Genomic DNA, 22,391 nt, shown 5'->3' with positions numbered 1-22,391 from the left:
GGCGTGGAATTTTTTTCCTCTTCTGTTTGCTCTGGAGGAAATCGGCTGGTTAACCCAGGTTTTAGAGGCTGCAGAGAGGTTAAACAGTGCAGAGATGGCCTGAGTGTGATGATATGTTGGAGTAATTGTGTCAGAGGCTTGTATGTGGTAGAGGTCTCCATGCCAACCGCTGCACAATGGGCACAATACAGCTAAGTATGCCTCCAAGGCCTAAGAGGGTATTTTAAGATCTTGTAACATGTGCTCATTTGATCTCATGCTGCTGTTAATTTTTTATTACAACACCTTCGTGTACCTTTTTGCTGCAGTGTGAGGAAAGTGTTGCTTCACCAGAGCCGTTGCACTACACCAATAAGCAAGCAGGAGTTTAGAAGAGTTATTTTCCAGTTGAGTGTGAGCTAATTTTTATTTTATACTCAGCAGTTTTCTACAATTCCTTTTCAAGATGAAGCCTCTGGAAACCAGCAGCTGTACCAGCCCTACTTTTCACTTTTTATACATCCCCTCCACTTTCTCATCCTCCTTTTTTTTTTCTCCTCAGCACTGGGGGAAGATGAAGCACTTGAGTTTGCTGGAATCTGCTTCCCAGCAGCGGCCTGAGCTTTAAGATGGATCGAGGGGATTTGCATGGGGCGGGGTGGAGGGGGGAGAGTAAGAGATGTGAGGGGGGGTGGGGGGGGCAGGAGAGCAAGAAGGAGAGAGAGAGAGAGAGATGTTGCTGCTAAGGCACAGCAAATGAGGGCTGTAGAGAGAGGGGAGGAGGGAGAGGGAGGAGAGAGAAAAGGGGGCATACTCACGTAGATCAGAAAACAACAGTCCTGCTCGGTGCCCAGAGGACAGACGCTGCTGTCTGCTCACACTGAGAGTGAGGAGAGGGAGGAGGAAGAGGAGGAGGAGGAGGAGGAGGAGGGAGGATTGACTTTTTTACCTGCCGTAGACGCTGCACTCACCCCTCGCCCTCCCTCCCTATTCTTTGCTCTTCCCTTCAACCCAGCCTGTCTGGAGCCGCAGAGGACTGTCAACCTTGTACAGACGAAGCACAAGATCAGAGTGCTGGCAGAGCAAGTGTGCCTCCAGCTCCGCTACCTGCTTTACCACCCCTGTATTACTCTCCCTCTCTCACACATGCACACCAAAATGCTCTCGCAGGCACACGTTGAGAGAACTTTCCCTTGCGCGCACTCACTTACATGCTGACAAGCAGGCAGGCAGGCACACCCCCTCCCATTATCTGTGCGGCGAGCAGTTCTGCTCATATTGGTGTGAGCAGCACGGGGCTGTGTTTCGCTCCTCAGCAGCAGAAGCGGCAGCAGCAGAGGCAGCAGCAGCAGCAGGACGGGTGCAGAGGAGAGAAGTCATCACCAGAGATCACACACCAGCTTCTACAGCTGAAGGTAAGCACTCTCTCTTCCCTCTCTCCTTCTTATTTTTCACTCTTTTACCTGCTCTCCTCTCTTTTCCCCCCATCTTGATATGACGCAGTGTTGCTGACCTTCCCTCCTCCTCTCTCTCTCTCTCTCTCTCTCTCTCTCTCTTCCTCCTCCTCAGCGTGTGCCAGTGGGACAGCCATGGAGGACACCCTCACCTGCAGCCATGCCACCTTCTCCCAGGTGTTCGGACGCCAGGGACAGCTCATGCAAGCCAGTGAGTAGCCACAACTAACACCCTCCTGACTCCTGACAAATCATTAGGCAGCTGCTTGTCAGTGTAACTGATCTCCACCCTCAGCACCCCCCCCTCGGGATCCCATCCTCAATCTTATGGCCGTTTTAATTTAGCTGATGCTGAGTGGTGCAACAAACCTCCTCTGAAGGTTCAACAAGGCAACAGCATCGTAGCTAAAATCCTCCGGGGCTGCTGCTGTGAAAATGCATAGAGTTTTTTGGAGGGATAATAAAAAAGGAAAACTCTGTTATTTTTGTTGAGTAAGAAGGATCTCAGTGATGTGTCTGCTCGTGTAAAGGACAAGAGGAAACGACCAGTTCCAGGTTTTTGTTTTTATCCTTCGTAGGCTGTGTGATCGTGATCGCAGCTGATGTTTTTGTCAGTGCAGCAAGTTTCTGAGGAGCAGGTTGGATGCGTTAACTTGTGTAGTATTGTTTTTGTAAGGCAAGGACTATAAAAGCACACGGGCATACAGTATTGCAGGATGAACTTGGGGCTGTGGCTCAGCTATTTTTGGGGGTCGCATTTTTGGCAAAAGGGGCCCTTTATAGGGACTCGAGCGCAGGAAGATAAATCTTAAATAGGCTGTTTTGTGGATTTGCTGCAACGGATTTTCAGCAAAGAACATTTTTGCATGTTCTTTAGTAATTTGATGGAATTCTAAAGTAGCAGATCTCGATATTTTTACCATCAGGTGAAGCATCAGCAACAGATTCTTGCTGAAATATATTTATAATGCAGGCGCACAGTATTAGTGAGTTTGAGTCTGACAGGCTGAGACAGTATCAGAGATGCTCTCAGAGCTCAGACTGATAGCTAAATTATTGAAAACTGAATCAAGATTTTCATGGGCACGGGAACATTGAACACAGCCTTGGAGTGCTGCGGATGAAGCATATTACAGTGATATCTTAATATGTAATGCACATGGTCAGAATACATATTCAAGAATAAAAAAGGGGCAGATTGACTTGCCTCCAGAGTGACAGTGTCAGCTTCATCCTCCCTCATCTGGCCTCGGTATCTCTCATGAGTTCGTGCTGGGAGAACTTAGTCAACGCCTTTGATGCCTCCGCAGGGCCATGAATACAAAGTGATTCCTCATATTCTTCATACAGTGTTATGAAGGATAATGAGGAGCGCCCGGGGCCGACATCAAAATAAAACATCTATTTAAGTTGTGTCTCATACGTTGTCTTTGCCACATCAGCTTTAAGTTCCTGTGTTTCCTTTCATTTCCACATAGAGAGAGAAGTGTATGAATGGAGTTTCAAAGCGAGTATCATTAACAACGAATGCTGTTGCTAATAATGGCAACACATCAGTCACTTTCCTGAGCTGGAAATTTCATACTTCCTGATGTGTGTTTCTTAATAAGCCGTGTTGCAGGGTTTTCATCTGTAGGGATTTATTTTGCCTGTTTGATTCATGGAGGATACATGAAAACACACCGGTGCTGTGGATTGTTGTTGAGGCTGAGTTCTTCGCCCCTTCTGTGCATGAAGAGCACCCTTTTTATAAATAATGCACTTTGTGTGAACGTATCCGTGGGCTTATTACTCTGTTGATAAGAGCGTATTACTGTTAAAGGGTTGCAGGGCCTTGATTAATATTCTGTTTCAGACGGGCAGAACACTCCAAGCATCTTTCCTAAATGAGTGGTGTTTGAGTGTTGCTGATCTGCCTCTTGTCTTTCTGGTTTTATGATTTTATGGCAGGCACAGAAGGGCGACCCTCTTGGGATTTATGTGCAAATAATGTTTACGTAAAACGCAAACACTATAATGTATTCTCTGGGTACACGTTGGCTGAGCCTGTTCTCATCTATGATCTATGTGGATGCATCTTTCACTGTGCCGTATGTGTGACTGGGTCAGTCTATCTGGAGGGCATCACAGTATAAAGGGAAGGTAAAACAAGAAGAGGGTGTGGCAGTGCCGAAGAGTCGTATCACGTTGCATCATGGCTGACAGCTGAGCCAGTTCAGCCTTCAAAATAAAAGTGTAGAAGCTTTATGAATTTGAAAGTGTATCTAAATAAATAAAGTGGAACAGTAATATTCTAGTTTAATGAGAAACAGCTGTAAAACCCTCCAGATATGTGCAGTATATTGTGCTGTTCATCAGTGGTTCCCAGCCTTTTCGGCTTATGACCCTGCTTGTGATCCACTGTCACACGATGCACGTCTGTGAGTTGAGAGCTCAGGCAAGTCATATTCCTTTTCCTGGCTGTTTCACTTCAATACTATTTAAAGGCCTTAAGAGGTAAAACTGCACAATAAAAACACCCCTCAGATTCATCATGTGACCCCCCTGGTTGGGCCCCACTATTGTATGGTATTTACTAATGTAGAAGTACATTTATATTTAATTAGAAAATAAGCTTTCTCTGCTTTCATTGAAAGTCTTTGTGTGTGGTGTGTAAATATACACTATCTGTGTCATGCAAATTCTGTTTGATTGGCCCACAGTGAGCAGATTAGGTGTTGGAGTGGATGCACAAGCAGAAGGGGCAAATCTGACAGATATGCAAATCACAGTTCCAGTCAGGCTGCTGTTGTGTTTTGATGTGTTGAAATTGGGTTTTATCCTAAGTTACTGTGAATATTTCTAGACAGACGAAAGGGAAAACTCTTCCCTCTCTCTCTCTCTCTCGTTTTGAGAAGTTGAAGTTTTGAAGAAGAGAACGAGAGCTGTTAGTATACAGGTGTAGCAGCTTCTTAAAATTATAGATGTGTTCCAGTATTTGGAGATAAATCCCCCTCCTTCCTTGGTGCAGTGTGAAGTGCTTAGTCTTATACTTACATGGACAATGTATTCTGAGCAAAACTGTAACAAGACTATCCTCTTGTCCTAACAGCATTTGTGAATTTTAGCTGCGACTATAATTTTGCCCAGGGCCAATGGCAAGTGAAACCTCTGCTTCTGAGAACAGCATGCATTATTCACTACATCTTGACTTTCTTTGTGTTGCCTCCTCATTGCTGGTTGAATTCTCCCCTTTTGCGTTTAATTTTACCAACATTTTGTCCTACTTTTTCAACCTCAAACTGCTTGCAGCAACAAATAGTTCATAGGGGTTCACAGCTACTACATGAAAAAAAAAAAAAGTTCAATATCACTGCATGTGCACAAATCCCTGCAAGCTCAGGCTCTGCTCCTCCTCCTTGCCCAAATGCCTGTGCAGACGGTTTCAGTCACCTTTCTGCTCCAGTGGACCACAGTGACGTGAGGACAGACACAGTGTAAGGTTGTCAGCGGTGTAGTCCACAGAGGAGGTCGATGGAGGCCTATAACTCTGAATGTCTTTGTTCTCCCTCTGGTGTAGCGTCATCCTCCTGTCAGGGAGGTCAAGGTGCTGGCTTATCGCCAACGTTCTCGTCCCTATTAGCCTCCCGGGCTGCTGGCCATCAAACCTAATAGTTATATAATTCAGAGAGAGAAAGGCTCCTTTTAAGTGCTTCTTTAATTGAGTCATTTTTGGTGCAGGTGTGTGTGTGCTAAACTAATCTCATAAGAGCAAACTGAATTTTTGCCAGATTGATAAACTTTCCTCCTCTGTCTCTTGGAAAAATTTCAATCAGATATATTAAATATGCCAATAATATCTACGGCTGCTGCTTGAATTGGCCTAATACGTCCCTCACACTGGTTTTTATTATCTTACTTACATTATTGATCGTGGTCCCTGGGTATCCCCAGCAGCACTGAAGATCACTCCGTCAGAGTCGATACAGGCCTAAATTAAGATCTTCCTCCGTCTTCTAATCCTTATATTGGATTTGAGAACCCCAGTAGAGCTGAGAGTGGTGAACCTCGCATGTCTGTCAGCCAGTGCATGCCTGTCGGGCCACTCAGAGCAGCTGCGTAATTCTACATAAGCTGCTGTAAATATTGGTTCTAGTTTAAGGTAAATTATTTTCTGGTAGAGTTTGTTTAGATTAACAAGCTGGGTTTGTTGTACTGTGTCGTGCTGAATTGCATTGAGCTGTTTTGTTCAGTTCTGTGCATTTAGTTGCTTACACTCCCTAGTCATAGCAGGGCATCACATGTATCTTCATTAGCACGCTTTCCCTCAGGATGATCAATAAACCGATGGGAGTTCGCTGACTGTATTAGTTTGGTGTTTGCGCTCAGCATCAGTGTGGCTGCTCTTTGACAGGAGATCAGCATCTTCTCCTTGACTGACAGGACTCTCCTCACCGACTGGAGACACTGTATTTAGGAGATAATGAGCATCATGAGCTCATGACCAGTCACTCACAGCGTGACGAGGCAGATATTTGGCTGGAATAGCAAGATACAAGACTTTAACTGTGGGTTTTATGGTATGAATTAAAAGAGAAAAAAAGAAAAGCTCACACATAGAAAGCAAAGTTTAGTGCTAGTTTAACGTGTTAGCATGGTATCATTTGCTGATAAGCACTAAACACAAATTACAGCTGCGGCTGATGTGTCATTAGTTTTGTAGTTATTTGGTTATAAAGTTATAAAGGCGCAAAATGAAAAGTCGGGATGACCAGAGTTGTTATAATTTATCATGCGAGGGGCATGAATGTGTCTATCACCTTTCAAGGCAATCCATCCAATGGTTGTTGAGACTTTTCACTCAGGTCCTAGAGGAGGATGTCAGACAGAGTCTTTAGGATTCATCCTCTGGGCACCAGGAACATCTGTACCAGATTTCATGGCAACCCAAATAACAGTTTTTGTGTTGTCTCAGTCCGGACTAAAGCAGTGAACTGACCAACTGATGTTATAGTCCGACAAAGATTCATTAAACATTACAAATTAAACGTAATGACAATCTCTTTTTAATATTTTAAAACTATCGAGAGCTCTCAATGATATATAAGCTGGAATTCCACGTCTATGCACCACGATACCTCAGGAAGTACGGATACCATTTAGTATCTGTTGTGAAGCTTGGTCTTCCTCTGCAGGTGGATCTTGCCCAGTGTTTGGGGATTGTTTTGTCAACTACATCTTCCAAGTTGAAGAATGAACTTTATTTATGTTTTGTATTCCTGAACAGGCGACATAATATAATACTTCACTTTGCAAAACTAATTCCAAGCTGACAGTTGCTGCTTCCCTCTCTGTCCTGAATTTGTTGCCTCAGCGCACCGCCACCAAACTCATATGTGTTTTATTGTATCTCCTGGATTTATTGAAGATGAAGAGCTTTACTGTTTCTGAGGCATTTCATACACTGCTGCATTGTTTCAAAGGATTGTGGTAATTTCTTGCACTTTGAACTGTTGTGCCTCCTCTCCCTCTGTTCCTCTTAATCTCCTTCTGTTTCTTTCTCTGTCTTTCTCTCTCGCACACAGACAGAGAAAATGAGGTTATTGCAAAATTTTAAGTGGGTGCACATAAGCTGGATACTGTGCGCTCAGCGAACACATCTCCGGGATTTAATAGTCACTCATCTCCACCACTTTAAAAGCAGCTAAATTTGTCACTGCTCGATCTGCTGTGTACACACCGAGCTGACAGGAGAGTGTTTAAGGTATGAACAACAGCAGATTTCACAGAGGGGCTAATCCTGCTTATCTTGGCGTCTGTGCGATTATGTGTGTGTATTTGTGTGCTTTGTGTAATTGTGTTAATGCGTGGTGTGTGTTAAGAAAGTGTGTTGAAACTTTGATTGAATATTCCAGTTTCTAGCAGGTTAAAAAAACACACTCTTAACCAGGTGCTGGACGGGAAAACAAAACACACTCGAAGCTGCTACCGGTGAAAGATTTTCATAATAAATTCATACACCTTGAGAGCAGCCTCCAGTCTGCCGTTCAAGTCCCCGCCGTGGTTTCTGCGTCACTGAACCCTCTGCTTGAGTGTCTGCTGACTCCACATATCTGCTTCTCCGTGCCCAGTACTGCTGGCCTCTTTTTCCCTCTCTGCCAGCCATAAACCCCTTAGTTACACTGTTCAGCCCTGCTCTGCAGACACACGCTGAGCCTCTTCCTCCACAAACCGTGATGTTCACCTCACAGCACACCACACAGCAGAAGGGGAGACAGAGAGAGGAGGAGACAGGAGGCTGGGACAGGGTAACAGTAGCAGCTACAGCACGGCAAACAAATTGAAAACTTAGGGAGAACTTACACCCGTAGGAAATAGATTTCACAGTCCAATCTGCGAAACTGTCACCTCACTGCAGCTAACATAAAGCACCTGAGCTGAAAAATGTTTAAGACTTGTTATACAGCTCAGCATGGCTGTAAATAGTATCCTACTCCATCAGACACCCCATTTCCCATCACACTGCACTGCTGCGATGCACAGAGCAGTCCTGAGGAGAATCTGGCGTGCTCCAAGTCTGTATAAATTTGCATCAGTAGTTAGTGCAGGCGCTCCTGTGGTGATGAAATGTAGCCTATTCTCCCGGGTGCTTCTTTTTAATATGCAGGGCACGGCGTGTTCGGATGGGAGTGACAGTGCACACTGTGTGTATGTCAGTGTTACAATGAGAGAACGAGAGTTTCAGTTGGATTGACTCTCTGCATACTGTGTGACCAGAAAATATTAACAACTGTTTGTGTCTTTCAGTGGATCCATTTGTTTCCACTAAAATGTCTTTGTTTTTGTAAATATTTGTGGTTCTTAAAGTTTATTTCTATAAATTATAGCCAAGAAAGAGCAGCACACTTTTTTGCACTGCAAGTTCAGTGATGTTTTGACAGTGTAAAAGCTAATGAGCGGAGCTATGCTTGAGCCCACGCTCTGTAAATCAGATATGCTTGCAAGCTGAGATGCTTGAGCGTACATGTGCTTTGCCACCAATTTATACCGCAAAGGGAGGAATATACTTAATGTCAAGAGTCTCATAAGATGTCGACAGGGTGCCTATGTAAAGAAGGGAGTCACTAGATCACAAGAGCGTAGAATCATCCAGAGCTAATGATAAGCATAAGAAAAGACTCATTGTCAACCGGTGGAGGAAACTCCAGCGAGTTTACAAGGAGTAAAATGCGGATGAGCGTCTTCATGCCCACATGTATTAACCGACCACAGTGATATCTGGCTCGCTGCCTGCTTTGTACACATGCCCCTCGGTAATAGGCCTTAATGCGAGCACAGAGCCACTAGTTTGTCATATTACATTACATTAGCTGCTACTTTTGTTTAAGGATTTGTTACTGACACCAGCTCACCAGAGCCAACGCCTCGCTGAAGTCCCACATCAAATGCTTAATCCTTTTAGAAATGTCTCTGGTGAACTCTGCATACGTCTGCTGTGTGAATCTGCTTCTTTCAACTTGTTGAATGCCTCTCGCTTCCATCTCAGGCCGATGCAGAGCGGCTGAAGTAAAGCACTCAGAAATCACTGGTGCGAATGACACAATTGTCTGCGCTTATCTGTCCATACACATTACAACTGTGATTCTCCTCCTGATGCATCGCAGCTCCAGGATGAACCCTTGCTCCTGTAACCACCAGGACACAATCTCACGAGAAAAAGATCCTTAACCAGCGCACATATTAAACACTCTTTGGAGCGACATCTCATGAAAGAATAACACCCTCATTACCAAGAATGTGGAGCACAGTAAAGCCTTAGCACTGGCTAATTGGACTTTTTAAATATTATGCTTACAAAGCCAGTCTACACAGGACAGAGTCATTATTCTATAGGTGTAGAAAACAATAAGCTGTGCAGGAATATCGCTCTGATGGAGTCTAGAGACTGATGGTGGTTAAAGAGTGAAGAACTCGTATAATTGAAAACTAGAGCTGCTGAAGTTCACTCAAGAAATTTTTACCAGTGGAGTAATGCTTAATATAGAGACTAGAAAAAATGAGGTTAGCATTTCATGGAAAAGCACTCCAGCACTTGAGTAATTAGGATTAGGTCTGCCACTTAACATTTTGATAAGTGAGATTTTAGAGGCTACGTAAGATAACTGCCCAAGCTTCATCTGTTCCCAAATTGCCTTCGCATCAGTCTAAAAAAAAGATGTTTTATTACCGTAAGTTCAGTGTGAAAGACCGTCTGTCATGCATACAGTCAATATTGATGTAGATTTTTCTTTCCTCCTTTCACTTCAGCCAATCAGATTTTGCCACGACATCTGAATCAATCATCCTGTTGCTGTCAAACTTGAATCTGTTCTTTCCTCTGCTGCTGTCAGCTGTCATGTCAGTGTCCAACTGACGCAACCCACCGCCACCCCTCCACCTTATTTTTTTCTTATTGGTGCAAGCTGCAGACAGACAATATAACAACAAGATGATGAGATAGTGTAACAAAAAACTGAAAACAACATGTAATAGAACTGTAACTTTAGGTAAAGCTCGCTGAATGGGTGGAGTTGATGATGCAGTTGCATATTAATTGTAAACAGGACATGGAACTTAATGTACTTTAGGACTTCTGTGAGTCTCAGAGACTCCATCAGAGCGATATTCCTGCACAGCTTATTGTTTTCTATGCCTATAGAATAATGACCTCCTCGGGGTCAAATTCTCAGACTCCTCATATTTCTCTTGAGCTTTTCCTTTTTTGTACACCACAACATATCAAATACATTTATTAGAGCTGAAACTAATGATTATTTTCACCATTGATCATTTAAGTTGGTCTAGAAAATGCCAGAAAATAGTGAAAAATGCCCATCACAGTTCAAAGTGATGTCTTCACAGTCCACACCCTGAACGTATTTAATTTACAGTGATATAAAACAGAGAAATACAGCAAATCTTAACATTTGAGAAACTGGAGGAATCAAATTTTGGACATTTTGTCTTGAAAAATGATTGTTAATCTTCTGATGGACTACTCTGTACGTTACTAATTCTTCATGTCCATCTTACATTTCTCCTGATTTAAATGATTTCATATGCCAGCTGGGAAAATCATCAACAAGGTTATGTATAACAGAGGTTGGATGAATGTGATTTAACATACCTGACCTTTGTAGCACTGTTTGCTCCATCGATTTAGTGAGTGTAAAGTTGAAGTCCATTCTCATGAATTTTTTATGTCATGCTGGCTATCCCCTTGTGTGAGTTGTACTGAGCATATGGACAGAGCTGAGATCAGAGGCCTCGAACACGGACCATAGATCAGAGGAACAAGCTCCGTCCTGGTTCACAACTGAATCAGACCGGCAATTATGTCAAGTGGTTTCTGCATCACGTCTCTGATGTCATCTTGGTCGGAGCTGTCCTCCCTCAGACACCTGTGTACTCGGAGAGACATGCTGAGCATCATTAAACAGTGCTCAGCTCCCTCTCCTCTCCAGACTCACGAGTAGCGGCCATGTGAATATGGCGAGCGAGCGCAGTCTGAGTGTTTGATGTGAGGAGGGGGAGGAAAATGAAGAAGCCCAAGAAATGTGGCGGCAACAGTTTTCTCCAGAAAGGGATGTCTAACTTAGTATTACACTGAGTTGATGTGCCTTTGAACTCTCAGAGTTGTTTACCTGCACAGAAACGTGCTAATGAATGATAGTGGTAAATACCTGCAGTGTGAACTCAGGGTGGCTCATCTACTGTTAGAGACCTGCTCTGAAATAACATTTTAAGCATCAAAGTGACTGATAATGATAATGGATTCAGAACCGTCACCCCGTGTTAGAGCAAATTTGAAGTTCAGCTGTTTAATCCCCTTCTGTCTCATTTCAGTTGTGAGTTGTGTGCTACCTGCAATTGTGCTCCGGCACAGAGATGCGTTTCGGCTCTGACCCACTTTCACTCGCCCTGAAAGACGAGTACAGACACTCGCTCACAAACAGTCCTAATTGGCTGCAGCCTTGTCACCAGTGTCGCCCGTAGCCTCGGCTCTCGAAAAGCACTCCAGCACGCAGCCTCTGGATTTTGAAATGTCATGTTTGAGCTCACACAGGTCTGCTCTAACAAGCAATGTTTAGCCTCAACTGTAAAACGAGGAGAGGATCCTTATTCCCCTCCCGTCCTTATCTCAGCTGATGCAGAGAGGTTTCTCCTCTTCTGTCTGCCAGTTGCATCTTCAAAGTTTCTCCTTAAGCTCATTTTCATGCTTTGTAGTTGTAGCTGAAAACAGCTATTTGCGATGCACCTTTCATGCACAGGTTCATTTTGTTCTATGTATTTCGTATTCCTGTGGATAACCAGCCAAATGGTGACATTGTGTTGAGATATTTGCAGCACAGCTCCAACAAACTAGCAGTTGTGTTTTTGTTCTCCCAGCTGTCTAAGACCTCACTGGTGAAGTTCAGGTGGAGAAATGTGTTGTATAAGTGGGAAAAAAGTATCAGTTTCTCCAACAATAGTCAAAAGGAGCACAATGCAAAGGCAGTGACGTGTTTTGTTTAAAGTGAGCTTTTGTCTTCCTCTGCAGCTGCTGTCACTGTCACCGGTGCCGTTTTTTTCTCCACCTCCACAGCTCAATGTGACATGTTCACGCCTGTTCTTATCAAAGTGATTTTTCTGGAAACATTTGAAGTTTATAACTTATACGAGAAGATGGGGCAGGTTGCGGTGAATTGGGTACACCGATTAGATAAATTAAAACACAGTGACTCCTTGGGGCGCACTGAACCACAACAAGGGATTGTTACGTAAGAGGACCTGAGGGTTTTTTTTTTACTTTAACTTATATACTGTTAAAGGATTTCACTGCTGTCTGCGCTGCCTTCACCTGCTCCTGCTGTTACAAAAGAGTTATCGTAGATGCTAACGTTAATTAGCCTCTAACCCTGAGAATCAATTTAAATCATTCAAACAGTCCGTCTCCTGACCTCTGACCTTTTGCGCAGGCAGACAGTTGCGTGTCCTTTTCAGCTTTACATGCACCATTACACCTGAGAGCTGCTCCTTATCTGTAAATTAATTACCTGTGCATGAACCTGCGCGTCTCTGTCTCGGCTGAGCGGAGGCATTTTTAGCAAGAGTCACCACCCTCCGAGCGGGTTTCATCAGGTGCTGGAAGAGGAGGCCTCAGACAGATTATCAAAGGGCCATCGGAGGCTTTTATGTTCAGCCGACGGTTCAGCGCTCTCCCCCGCGAGATTTGTTTTGTCTAAAGTCTTTGGCTCAAAAGAAGAAGAGAAAAACCTGGATCGCTCAGTTCTGATCTCTTATACTTCTCACTAGGTGGCACACTGATCAAAGTTATTCAAAATCAGTGCAGGGCGTTTTACCCTGGCTTTCTCTGGACTGTTGAGGACCGTATTTTAATTATACATCAGAAACAAGGCTCAGATAGATCAGAGACGACCTTTTTCTTGTGATAAATCTTGCTATTCTTTGGAGATGATTACATTTTTATAGTCAAAAGTGCTACTTGTGGAGTTATTACAGAGATGAAAGGTTAATAGAAATTAAACTGGATTTTTTCATTGGCTGTGATCAATTATTCAACGCAGTTTGCCTTTTTAAGTGGATGCTGTTTCAGTCAGGTTTGTTTTTCATGGATAACTCCATGACCTCAGTGCTATATGTGGAGGTCATAACAGATGTTTTAAAGGGTTGAACACGTGTACCCTCACTTCTTTGCCTCTACTTCACCTCTATAAAAATGCAGCTGCTCCAGACACTGTCTGTGAGAAAGCTAAGAGAGGTACAGTCTCATTTCATGTGGTTGCAGCATGAATCAAAGCTACCAGGTGGTGGCAATGTTGCTGTGGGCAAAATGAAATCCCTCCTACAGTTTCTGCCTCCACACTGGATCCTCATGCTGTAATGCAGAGCCAGTTATCACAGTGAGGTGCAGCTCTCTCCATCCCAAAGGGTCTGTGAGGGTTTTACCTCAGACGACCATTTATTAACTAAGGTGAAATGGAAACTCAAACTGTAGAACCGTGCATTTATATATCGCAGATTGTGCTGAGATGTTGTTATAATAATGTGGTGGATTATTGAAAACAAAGGTTTATGTGAGAGGTAGTCTGTGGTGATCCTTACTCTATGGTCAAAAGTATGACGATAACTCCGTCTTCATCCTTACATACCTTTTATCTGAGGCTGTTTTTCATGGTTTGTGTCCGGCCCATTGGTTCCAGATATAGGAGACCTCACGGGGGCAGTGTCATGCACATAGAGATGAGTGTACTTGTCATAATTAGCAGCACTCAGCCTGTGAAGACACTTGAGTAATGTCCTCTGTGACTGTGGGGGGAGCTCTCTGTATGAGATGTTATCGAGGTTAACTCGGCGGTGTGGAGGGTGACAGATGTGGGTGTTGGCGGGGCAGTTAGGGTCAAATGAAATATGTTGAGTTGTATTATGGGAAGTATAGGGATGTTGGAGCTGGACTCGTACTAAATCTCTTACTGCTTTGATTATTACAATTTCCTCTGTAGTCTGTCTCAAAGCACTCAGCCTGATCATAATACTAAATCACTTGAGGATGATACGTCAGACAGTGCCGTGCTTTCAACAGAAACAGTTTTCGGTTGAACTTGGCTGTCCTGCAGGGAGAGCTGACCCCAACCCCATCCAACAACACTGACATGAACTGAAATGAGATGAGTACCCGACCTCACTGAGGCTCTTGTTGCTGAATGGGAGCAGCCAGTTTCCACAGTGTTGTAGGAAACCTTCACAGAGGAGTGAAGACTTGTAGCAGTGGGTTAAGGTGCGAAAAACAATGTCCATATATTTTTGGACTTATAGTGCACCGTGCTAGAGTTTGGAGTTTGAGAATATCTGTTTTTGTTCCTTGTTTATAGGTTACTGCTGCAAGCTATAGAAGCCTGATATTACTGAGTGTCCTGTGGTGGTGTGAAAACATTCAGTGCTGTTTCTCTGAATTGTTTTGAATCACAAATGCCGCAGGTCTGTCTTGGAGTTAGATTCTTAGAATAGACTTGGATTGATATGGCCGAGAAAAACCGCTTCCTGATGTACAAGAAAATCATTATAAAAATGTGAGTCTTCAGAAGACAGGCTTTTACTCCTCTTGCTCTGTTATGAATTTGGACCCGGTGTTTCCTGGTGAAGTTGCAGTGTGGAGAATCTGCAGGGGGAGAGCCAAAAACTTTTCCTGCCCTGCAGGCCTCATTGTGAAGATGTTTTCCTCCAGGCTGCCTTCAAGGTCTTTACTGTCTTACAGCTTTCAGTTGTTAAATAAACGGAAAAGCAGACGAGAAAATTAGGAACCTGTTTGAGAGCAAATGAGGTAATTTCATTAGCAGCTGGGTCCTGAAGAGTCGGCACACTTTAAATTAAATGCCCGAGTCTTAACTACATGACTTGAGACTGTGTTATAAACTAATGATCGTACATTTATTGTATATTTTAAAATCTGTAAAAACCATGGTAAACAGATGGAAATTAACCATCTAGGCTAAACCTGGCTCATTAAGACTATTTTGATTAATTTCCACGACAAATAAACGCATTAAAAAATACATATTCAATAGGCACTTAGTGTGTGATACAAACTGTTGACAGTGCATTTTAAAAACACTCAACGTGTTTACAGTATATTTTCCTTTCAGTCAGATAACAGCCACTCAGTGCTACAGCAGATGTTCTCGCATACAACATCTGGATCTAGGTGTCATATATGGCGATGAGCAAAGAACACGTTCAGTTGTTTATATATTTGAAGATCATTATCACTTATGTTCAGATAATGCATTATGTGTGATGCCAAGTCATGCAGAGGAATTTTAGTTCATGACCAAATAACTGCAAAACAAATAACTTTCCCCCTCAGCATCACTTGTATTTTTAGTGCTAATCAGATATTGTTAGCATGCTACAATTCTAAAATAAGATTTTCAAGATAGTAAACATGAAAACTGTTAGACGTCAGCACATTATCATTGTTAGCATGTTACTGTGCAGATGTTAGTGTGCAGCCAACATCCCTGTAGACTTGTTATTTAATTATATTTCAGTTTGACTTTTAACTTGATATTTTTACTTCTGCATTGGAAAGAACTGACAAACTGTCTCAGCCAATTTAATGATAATCCTTATAGAACTATTAGTGCAATAAAAAGCCAACATGTGTATCAATATTTATTTCTCACTATCAGAAATTGGTTATTGGCCACCAGTTGGATGATTCCTGCTTACAAGCAGCTAAAGCAGGACACAAAATACACACAATAAACGTGATTCCTTTCTGGAACTGGCTGAATTGAGTTAAGCGTCTGGATGCAGATCTGATCGGATCAGATACAGTTTAGAGTCTAAACCAGCCAAAACCTGCCTGTAGCATTGTGAAAATGAGAATGAAAACGCCGACTCGAGGGAGGGATCCTCTCTCGCTAGACGTGGACAGAGAAGAGACGCTTGGCGCTCTGCCTGCAGCTCCTGTCTGTCCGAGCGTTCTGGGCAGATCCTCTGATTTCTCGGCGCTTCAGTTCTGAGGACGGCGAACACGACAGCACAAAGAAATATAGAACCCATGCAGTTTGTTTTCCACAGAGGTCAATCTCCTAAACCCGCTGTCACAATTATGTACTTCATGTTCACATATTCCCAGCTTTGCCCATAAAGGCAGACAAAGCTCTGCTGCACACAAAAGCCTCCATCTGCTGTGCATCAGAAATTAGTGGACGATAGCCAGAGGGAAGGATCAAATGCTTTTTGGAGTGTGGAAGCATGACATTGGAGTAAAATATAAAGCATTTGTCAACTGTGGAGTGTGTGTTGCAGACATAAAGATGAAGAGAAAAAAAAGCAACAGGATTCTTATGTTTGTTGCTTTAAATATAAATGCTTCTCTGAATCGTTCTTCATTTCTGAGACTCTGTATCCGGACATGCTGATATGTTTTAGAGTATTTCTTTGGGGGAAAGTGTCCAAGTGACCCTCCTACAGATAGTGATGCAGAACAATGAGGCAAACAACAAAATTACAGGCTTGTGTTGATGCTGTCAGATACACAGAGATTCAGTTATTTCTATGCAAAGCAAACTTTGCTAAGCTATAATTGATCTGTCCAAATCCCCACGTTTGAACAAACTCGCAGTTAGCTTTACAGTGGCATGTTTTCCAAAGCCTCAGAAAGAACACTCGCTAGCTCTCACCCGGAGAGCGGGAGACGGTGTTACACCCCCGGTTTAAGTTCAATGCAGGCTTTTGTCCCTCAACAAGATTGTGTTGTGTATTTTTCTGGCATCGGTGTAATTGAAATGTGGCCGAGCCTTTCTCCTGGGATTGCCTCAGATTCTCACAGACTCCCCTCGTCCTTTCATCCAACTCTGGGCCGTTTGGGCTTGAAGTGTGAAGTTCTTGGAGCTTCCTCAAATTGCCTTGGAAAGAGGCTGGTTGGCCGCTGTGACTCTCCGACAGTCACTGTCAGTCCCCAGAGCGAGCAGAAGCAAAAGAGTCGTTTTAATATTTTTCTCATCACGCTTCCTGGTGGGACAGCTGACTGAACTCATTTGAATATATTTCACTGTGTTCCACACATCTGCCTTAAAAAACAAAAAAAGTCCCTTGATTATGTTTTGTGCGATTTCACAAATTAACAATGAACCTGTATAGAAACTAGAATGGATATTTTTTCCCTGAGGTGGGATTGCATTTTATGAGTGAGCTGCTTCTTTTTTTTCATATGCACATTATATTCTCCTTTCACAAGGACTGTGCAGGCTGACGAAACACCAACATGCCTCATTAGAGATCATTGTTGATGTTGTTTTGCTGCTGTGGGTGGCTACAAAGATTGTAATGAGCTGTCCACGTCTCAGTCACCAGCAGCACTCGGCCACCTGTGTGTGGGCATGTTTCACACACGCAAGAATAAAAAAGAATAACCCTCTGATTTGAATGATTGTATGTTTTATATCAAAAATACTGATATGAAGAAGTGGAACGCGATGGGGGCCATGATCCTGTGTGAACACGGTTTTGAAAAATGCCCCAGGATAAAGGATTTAACCGTAAATTGTTGTAGGGAATTAACGAAAGATTCAGTGATAGATGAACAGACTTCAGATTAATGCATGAATGTATAACATGTCTCTGTGAACACACTAAACCCGCTTCAATTTATAGCAACGTAACTTTGTTTTAGTTGAAAGTGCTGACGTGGGGCTTTCACATTATATCTCATATATGTCTTTTTTTTGTAAAGGAGGCTATTAAAGTAGAAAATTATTAATATTTCCAGTGATTTAAGACTTCTAATCAAGAAGTCACAAAGACGTGGTAGGATAAAATCACTTAATATTTAAATATGCTGTATTTTAATTCTATTTTTATTTTATTTTATTATTTTTTATTTTAATTCTGCTGTATTTGAATGTAGAGGTATTGAAACAATATTTTTTACAACCTTGAACTGTTCCATTATAATATTTTGGGTGATTATCACAGAAGATTTGCACAGTTTTATAGGTGTCAGTGTTATTTTTCTTGCAGAGTTATAGCTGCATAGCAAACCTGGACTCCAGAGGGTGAATGGAACTAGGTGTTTCTCAATAATCCATATTTTTCTCTCATTAAGATTCCTCTCTTCGTCCTCTCTGTGTTATTAAAATGCTCAATTTCATAGCCGGCCAGCTTCACCAGGTCACTCTGAATACTTGCACTCACTATTGTATCTGATCAGCGATGTGAAAACACGGTTTGACATTTCCACACTTTGATATTCTCAGCAGAGGACGGGTGGTGTGCGCTCATCTTCATGCTGCTGCCTCATCTGGTTTGCTCCGACCAGAGGGATATTAAAGGTGCAGGGTGGTGGTGAGGACTTGAAGATGTGCACCTCCAGACCTGTGCTGCTGCCAAATGTTGATCAGGGATGTCAGTGCCCTGGAGAAGACTTTCAGATTTCAGATAATTTCACGAGTGAGGAGCAATCACTTATTACAAATGTCTCAGCAAATTCAAATTCAGCATCGTGTCTTGTTCCCGTCCTATCTATTTGATGCTTTATGCCTTTGGCCGGGAGCTGTGGCGTTTTTGATTGTGATATGGTATTTTCAGGGCAGTCAAAGCAACATTGCTTTTACAGAAAGCCACCTGTCTCCTCCATCATGTATCACAGTGTGTGACAGAACGCATTGAATAAAAATTGAATGTGGAGCAGAGAGGAGGAGAGGGTGTGTCTGCTCTCCCAGTTTGACAGCATGTCATTTGCAGCAGCAGCGTGCTATTACCTGACGTGTCTGGCCATCTCTCGGGGCAGAGAGGTACAACCTTGTAAATGCTGAATGTGAAATTAGATTCCAATCGTCAGCCTCTGTCGTAAACATTTTATTTCCCAGAACCCTCCACCCACCCACCCTGCACTGATCTGATGTATGCCGCTCTGCCTGCAGGGCTGCTGTATGCTCATAAACATGCCTCTTCTTTTTTTTTTTTTTGCCGTGCTCCTGCAGTTCAAGAGAAGGCTGGAATGTGTTGCCGTAAATCTTTGATCATTCTGCTGAAAAGCCGACCTTGGCTGTCGTCTGCGAGTCACGCGTTGCATCAGTCGCTCTGTCACTCTCGCCTCAAACTGACCTCTCGGCCCTGCTCGCTGGTGTGTGCACGTGAGACAGAGGAAGTGATGCTTGACTTGGAGCCAGTGACCTGACATCCTTCACTCAAACTTTCTCTGTGGTGCAAGTGCTGTGATGATTAATTGGTTGGTCATTTGACAGAAAGTTACTTGACAGTAATTTTGTTAATTGGTCAAGTTCAAGCAGTTAATGTTTGCTGCTGCTTCCCTCTCAAATGTGAGAATCTGCTTCAAATCAAATGTAAATTAAATATATTTGAGTTTGATCGGGTTTGTCAGACAAAACAAGCACTTTCATAAAGTCACCTTCAGCTTTGGGAAATTGTGATTCACATTTTACAGATGTACTGCTGAAGCTCTTATGATTGAGTTTCCCCCTTTTGTTTTCTCCTAATCAGCTTTAAAGTTGGAAAAATGATCTTGCTTCTCAGTTTGACAGATTTATACACGCAGTACAGATTCTCTATGAGCTTCTTCTGTCTATTGAGATTTAATGATGTTTACAACAAGAGCAGTGTTCAAGTATTGTTTGAGGAAACACCTTAACATCAAATGGAAATATCTTGGTCCTGCTGTTATTTAGTTGACTCTTCTAGCTAATTTTATTTTAATTGTGTGCAACACCCAGGCCTACTCGTCAGTGAACATGCTTTCAGTGAGTTTTCCCTTTAAATTAAGGTTGCAGTCAATCAGTCACAAACTTTGGGATAACAACTAGATAAGGGTCTGTGCTCGTGGAGAAGTGTTTGGCTCCATGACTTGAGTTAGATCATTACCAGGCCTCCTGCAGGTTGCTGTTTGTTTTAATTAACTCATTGAAAAAATAATCAATAATAAGAATAACTAATAATGAAAATAAGCTCATTCTCTGTGTCACTATGTATGTTTCCTTGTCTTCTGTCACCTGCTGGTTTTGCTTTGAAACTTGTATATTTTTGTTAGTATTGATCAGACGTGTCTGTGTTACCACCCACAGGCTCTGACCAAAGAGCTGAAAGGAGAAAGTCTGAGCTGAGACATATCGTGTTGATATAAACTCTAACTGAAGAACAAACAAACAGAATAAACATTATTACTGAGACAGTTTCAGTGAAAAAAGGATTATATAACGGCTTGAATGTAAGTTACTGCGTCTTGGTAATGGATTTAGCCTAATGATGCCCCTCTTGTCCAAAAGAGGGATTATTCTGGGAGAACAGTGGAAACAGCCCGGCTGTGGCCGTGGATGGAGAAAATGTCTCACATCGCTCAAGTCCAGATCCAGAGAATCCCACTAGTGAGAGAGGAAACAAACAGAAACGAGAAGCTTTGGAGCTGCTCTGCCTACAAGACAGGAGTGGAAAAGATGCATCAGTCACTCGTGTTTCTGTTTGACGTCTCGCTGACCCGACTCTCTCTTCCCTCTTTTGCAGCGGTCCAGTCTCTCAACAGCCTGAACGACCAGATCGCTCAGTTCATGGTGACCAGACCTTGCAGCCTGGCCGACGAGGACGAGACCTTCATGCCGGGAGAGAGGGACACCTTGAGGAAGTCCATGACCCTGATGAGACACCTGCTCATGGACGCTCAGGTACAGCCTCCACCCTCTCAACAAGCCATTCAGTCCATGTTACAGTCCCACTGATCAAGATTATTTCTAGAGAGAAATAACAAACAATGTTCAAGTCGGAGGAGCGATAATACTCTCATGCAGCTGGGATAGAGAACTAATTACTGATAGATAACAACAGAGAGTTCCAGGTGCACACAGTGGGACAAGTCACAGAGTATTACAAGAGGAATTTTCCTCAATTATCTCCACCTCACACCTACAGTACGGGGTTTAGAAACCGTACTTTCTTTTTAGAAGGAGACAAACAAATTTTGTGTGTTCAGTGTGGTCTAGTGAGACTTAATATAAACTGTATATACAAATATAATCCACAGCCAGAGTACAGCTGATATAAAAAAAAGTCTCAAAATAGACATAAACAACTTTCACAATCAAATTTTCAGACCTTCATTGCCTACAACAAAATTCATAAATCACTGACACTGGAGAAATCTGAGCAAATATTAGTTAAATATTCCATCTTGCCTTCTCTTCCAGGCCTTTTTAGTCAAAGCTGCTGAATTTAAACACATCAGAATCAAACAACCAGTCCCATCTTTGATCGTCTGTACGCCAGAATGTGTCAGAGTTTTGTCAAACCCTTTAATGGAACATTTTTTAAAATGATTGCAATTTGTACAGTACGAAAAAAAATGGGACTCACTTGTCCTCTGATGATTGGAAAATGTTCTCCAGCACTAAACTAGACCTGACGGGATAAATGTGCCACTAGCTTCACATTTTTAAATTCCTAATCCCAATCCTAACTCTAGGAACATCAGATTGTATGATACTCAACAGAAATCAGTTTCTGAATAAATCTGATTTCAGAAATAAACCATGCATTTAATATAAATTCTTTATTTTAGATCTCTAATCATTAAAACTCATCATTAAAACAAGACACCATTCTCGTTATGACATGATAAACATGCTATGTTTGTTCAACAGTAAAATTCATGAATGAGAAATAGACCTGAGTCTGTTTTTTAAGACTTACTGTATTAATTTCAGTAATGATGAGCCAACCAAATAAACAGTAAATAAATAACTTATTTAGCCATTCATCAGCAGAATTTTATCAAAACATTTAACCTGTTGCACTGGGAAATGAAATGTACAAATATCATTAGAAGCTGATTTAGTGAATAAAACATAATGTGCAAAAAATAAAAAACTTAAATTAAATTCAATTGTCTGGAGGGGTTCACTTGAACTCAGCTACAGCCCTGGATGTATCAACAACAAATTATATATTATGTAAAATGACCAGCTATTCCCATCACTCTTTCACATGCTTACTTTCCTTATGTAAATATATCTTTTGCTCTAAACTTAAACGAAGTGAGGAAAAACAGAAATCCACCGGCACGTCTCTTTGTCTCGCTGCCTGTCAGAGAAAGTTCCTGCTCCGGGTTGAATCCAGAGTGTGTTAAACTCGGAGCTGAAACAAAACCTTTGCCCTTGCCAACAGCACAAGCAGTCCAGCGCTGAAAACTTTGGCAACCTCTGCGATGTTGTGAACAACTAATGTCTGAACTCTGAGGGTTTTTTTTCTGTTAATCCTCAGGACTCATGGAAGGGAAATGCTTGTTTCATTCAAATGATCTTGGCTGCGTTTTCTTCAAATTCACCTCCAGAGCTTCCTGCACTCGTTCTGTCTTTAAGCATGTTTGTCTTTATACAAACCTATCACAGTAAAGAAATCACTTTTCCCCTCTTTGCTCTGCCTCCAATG

At 42.4% G+C, this 22,391-nt stretch overlaps 1 protein-coding gene across 6 annotated transcripts in view; it reads left to right on the top strand.

Annotated features, from left to right (window-relative positions):
- The first annotated feature begins 717 nt into the window (after nucleotides 1–717).
- The window catches only part of kaznb (kazrin, periplakin interacting protein b), a 102,883-nt gene continuing 81,209 nt past the window's right edge, over nucleotides 718–22,391 (top strand). For 2 of the 6 annotated variants that reach the window (XR_007815236.1, XM_018700598.2), the window contains exons 1-3: nucleotides 746–1,394; nucleotides 1,549–1,644; nucleotides 20,475–20,632. Coding sequence is in view for 4 of the 6 variants with exons in the window: in XM_018700598.2 (XP_018556114.2) it covers nucleotides 1,569–1,644; nucleotides 20,475–20,632 (234 nt within the window). In the remaining 2 variants the exon portion in view is untranslated. Of the gene's footprint in view, nucleotides 1,395–1,548; nucleotides 1,645–20,474; nucleotides 20,633–22,391 lie in introns of all 6 variants that reach the window. The other 4 variants (XM_018700591.2, XR_007815235.1, XM_051078385.1 and 1 more) reach the window with 4 other exon arrangements.

This window comes from Lates calcarifer, linkage group LG20 (assembly GCF_001640805.2).
Source record: "Lates calcarifer isolate ASB-BC8 linkage group LG20, TLL_Latcal_v3, whole genome shotgun sequence".
Classification (NCBI taxonomy): Eukaryota; Metazoa; Chordata; class Actinopteri; family Centropomidae; genus Lates; species Lates calcarifer.
Note: the sequence above shows the minus strand (reverse complement) of the source record. Positions and strands in the feature narration are given on the sequence as shown.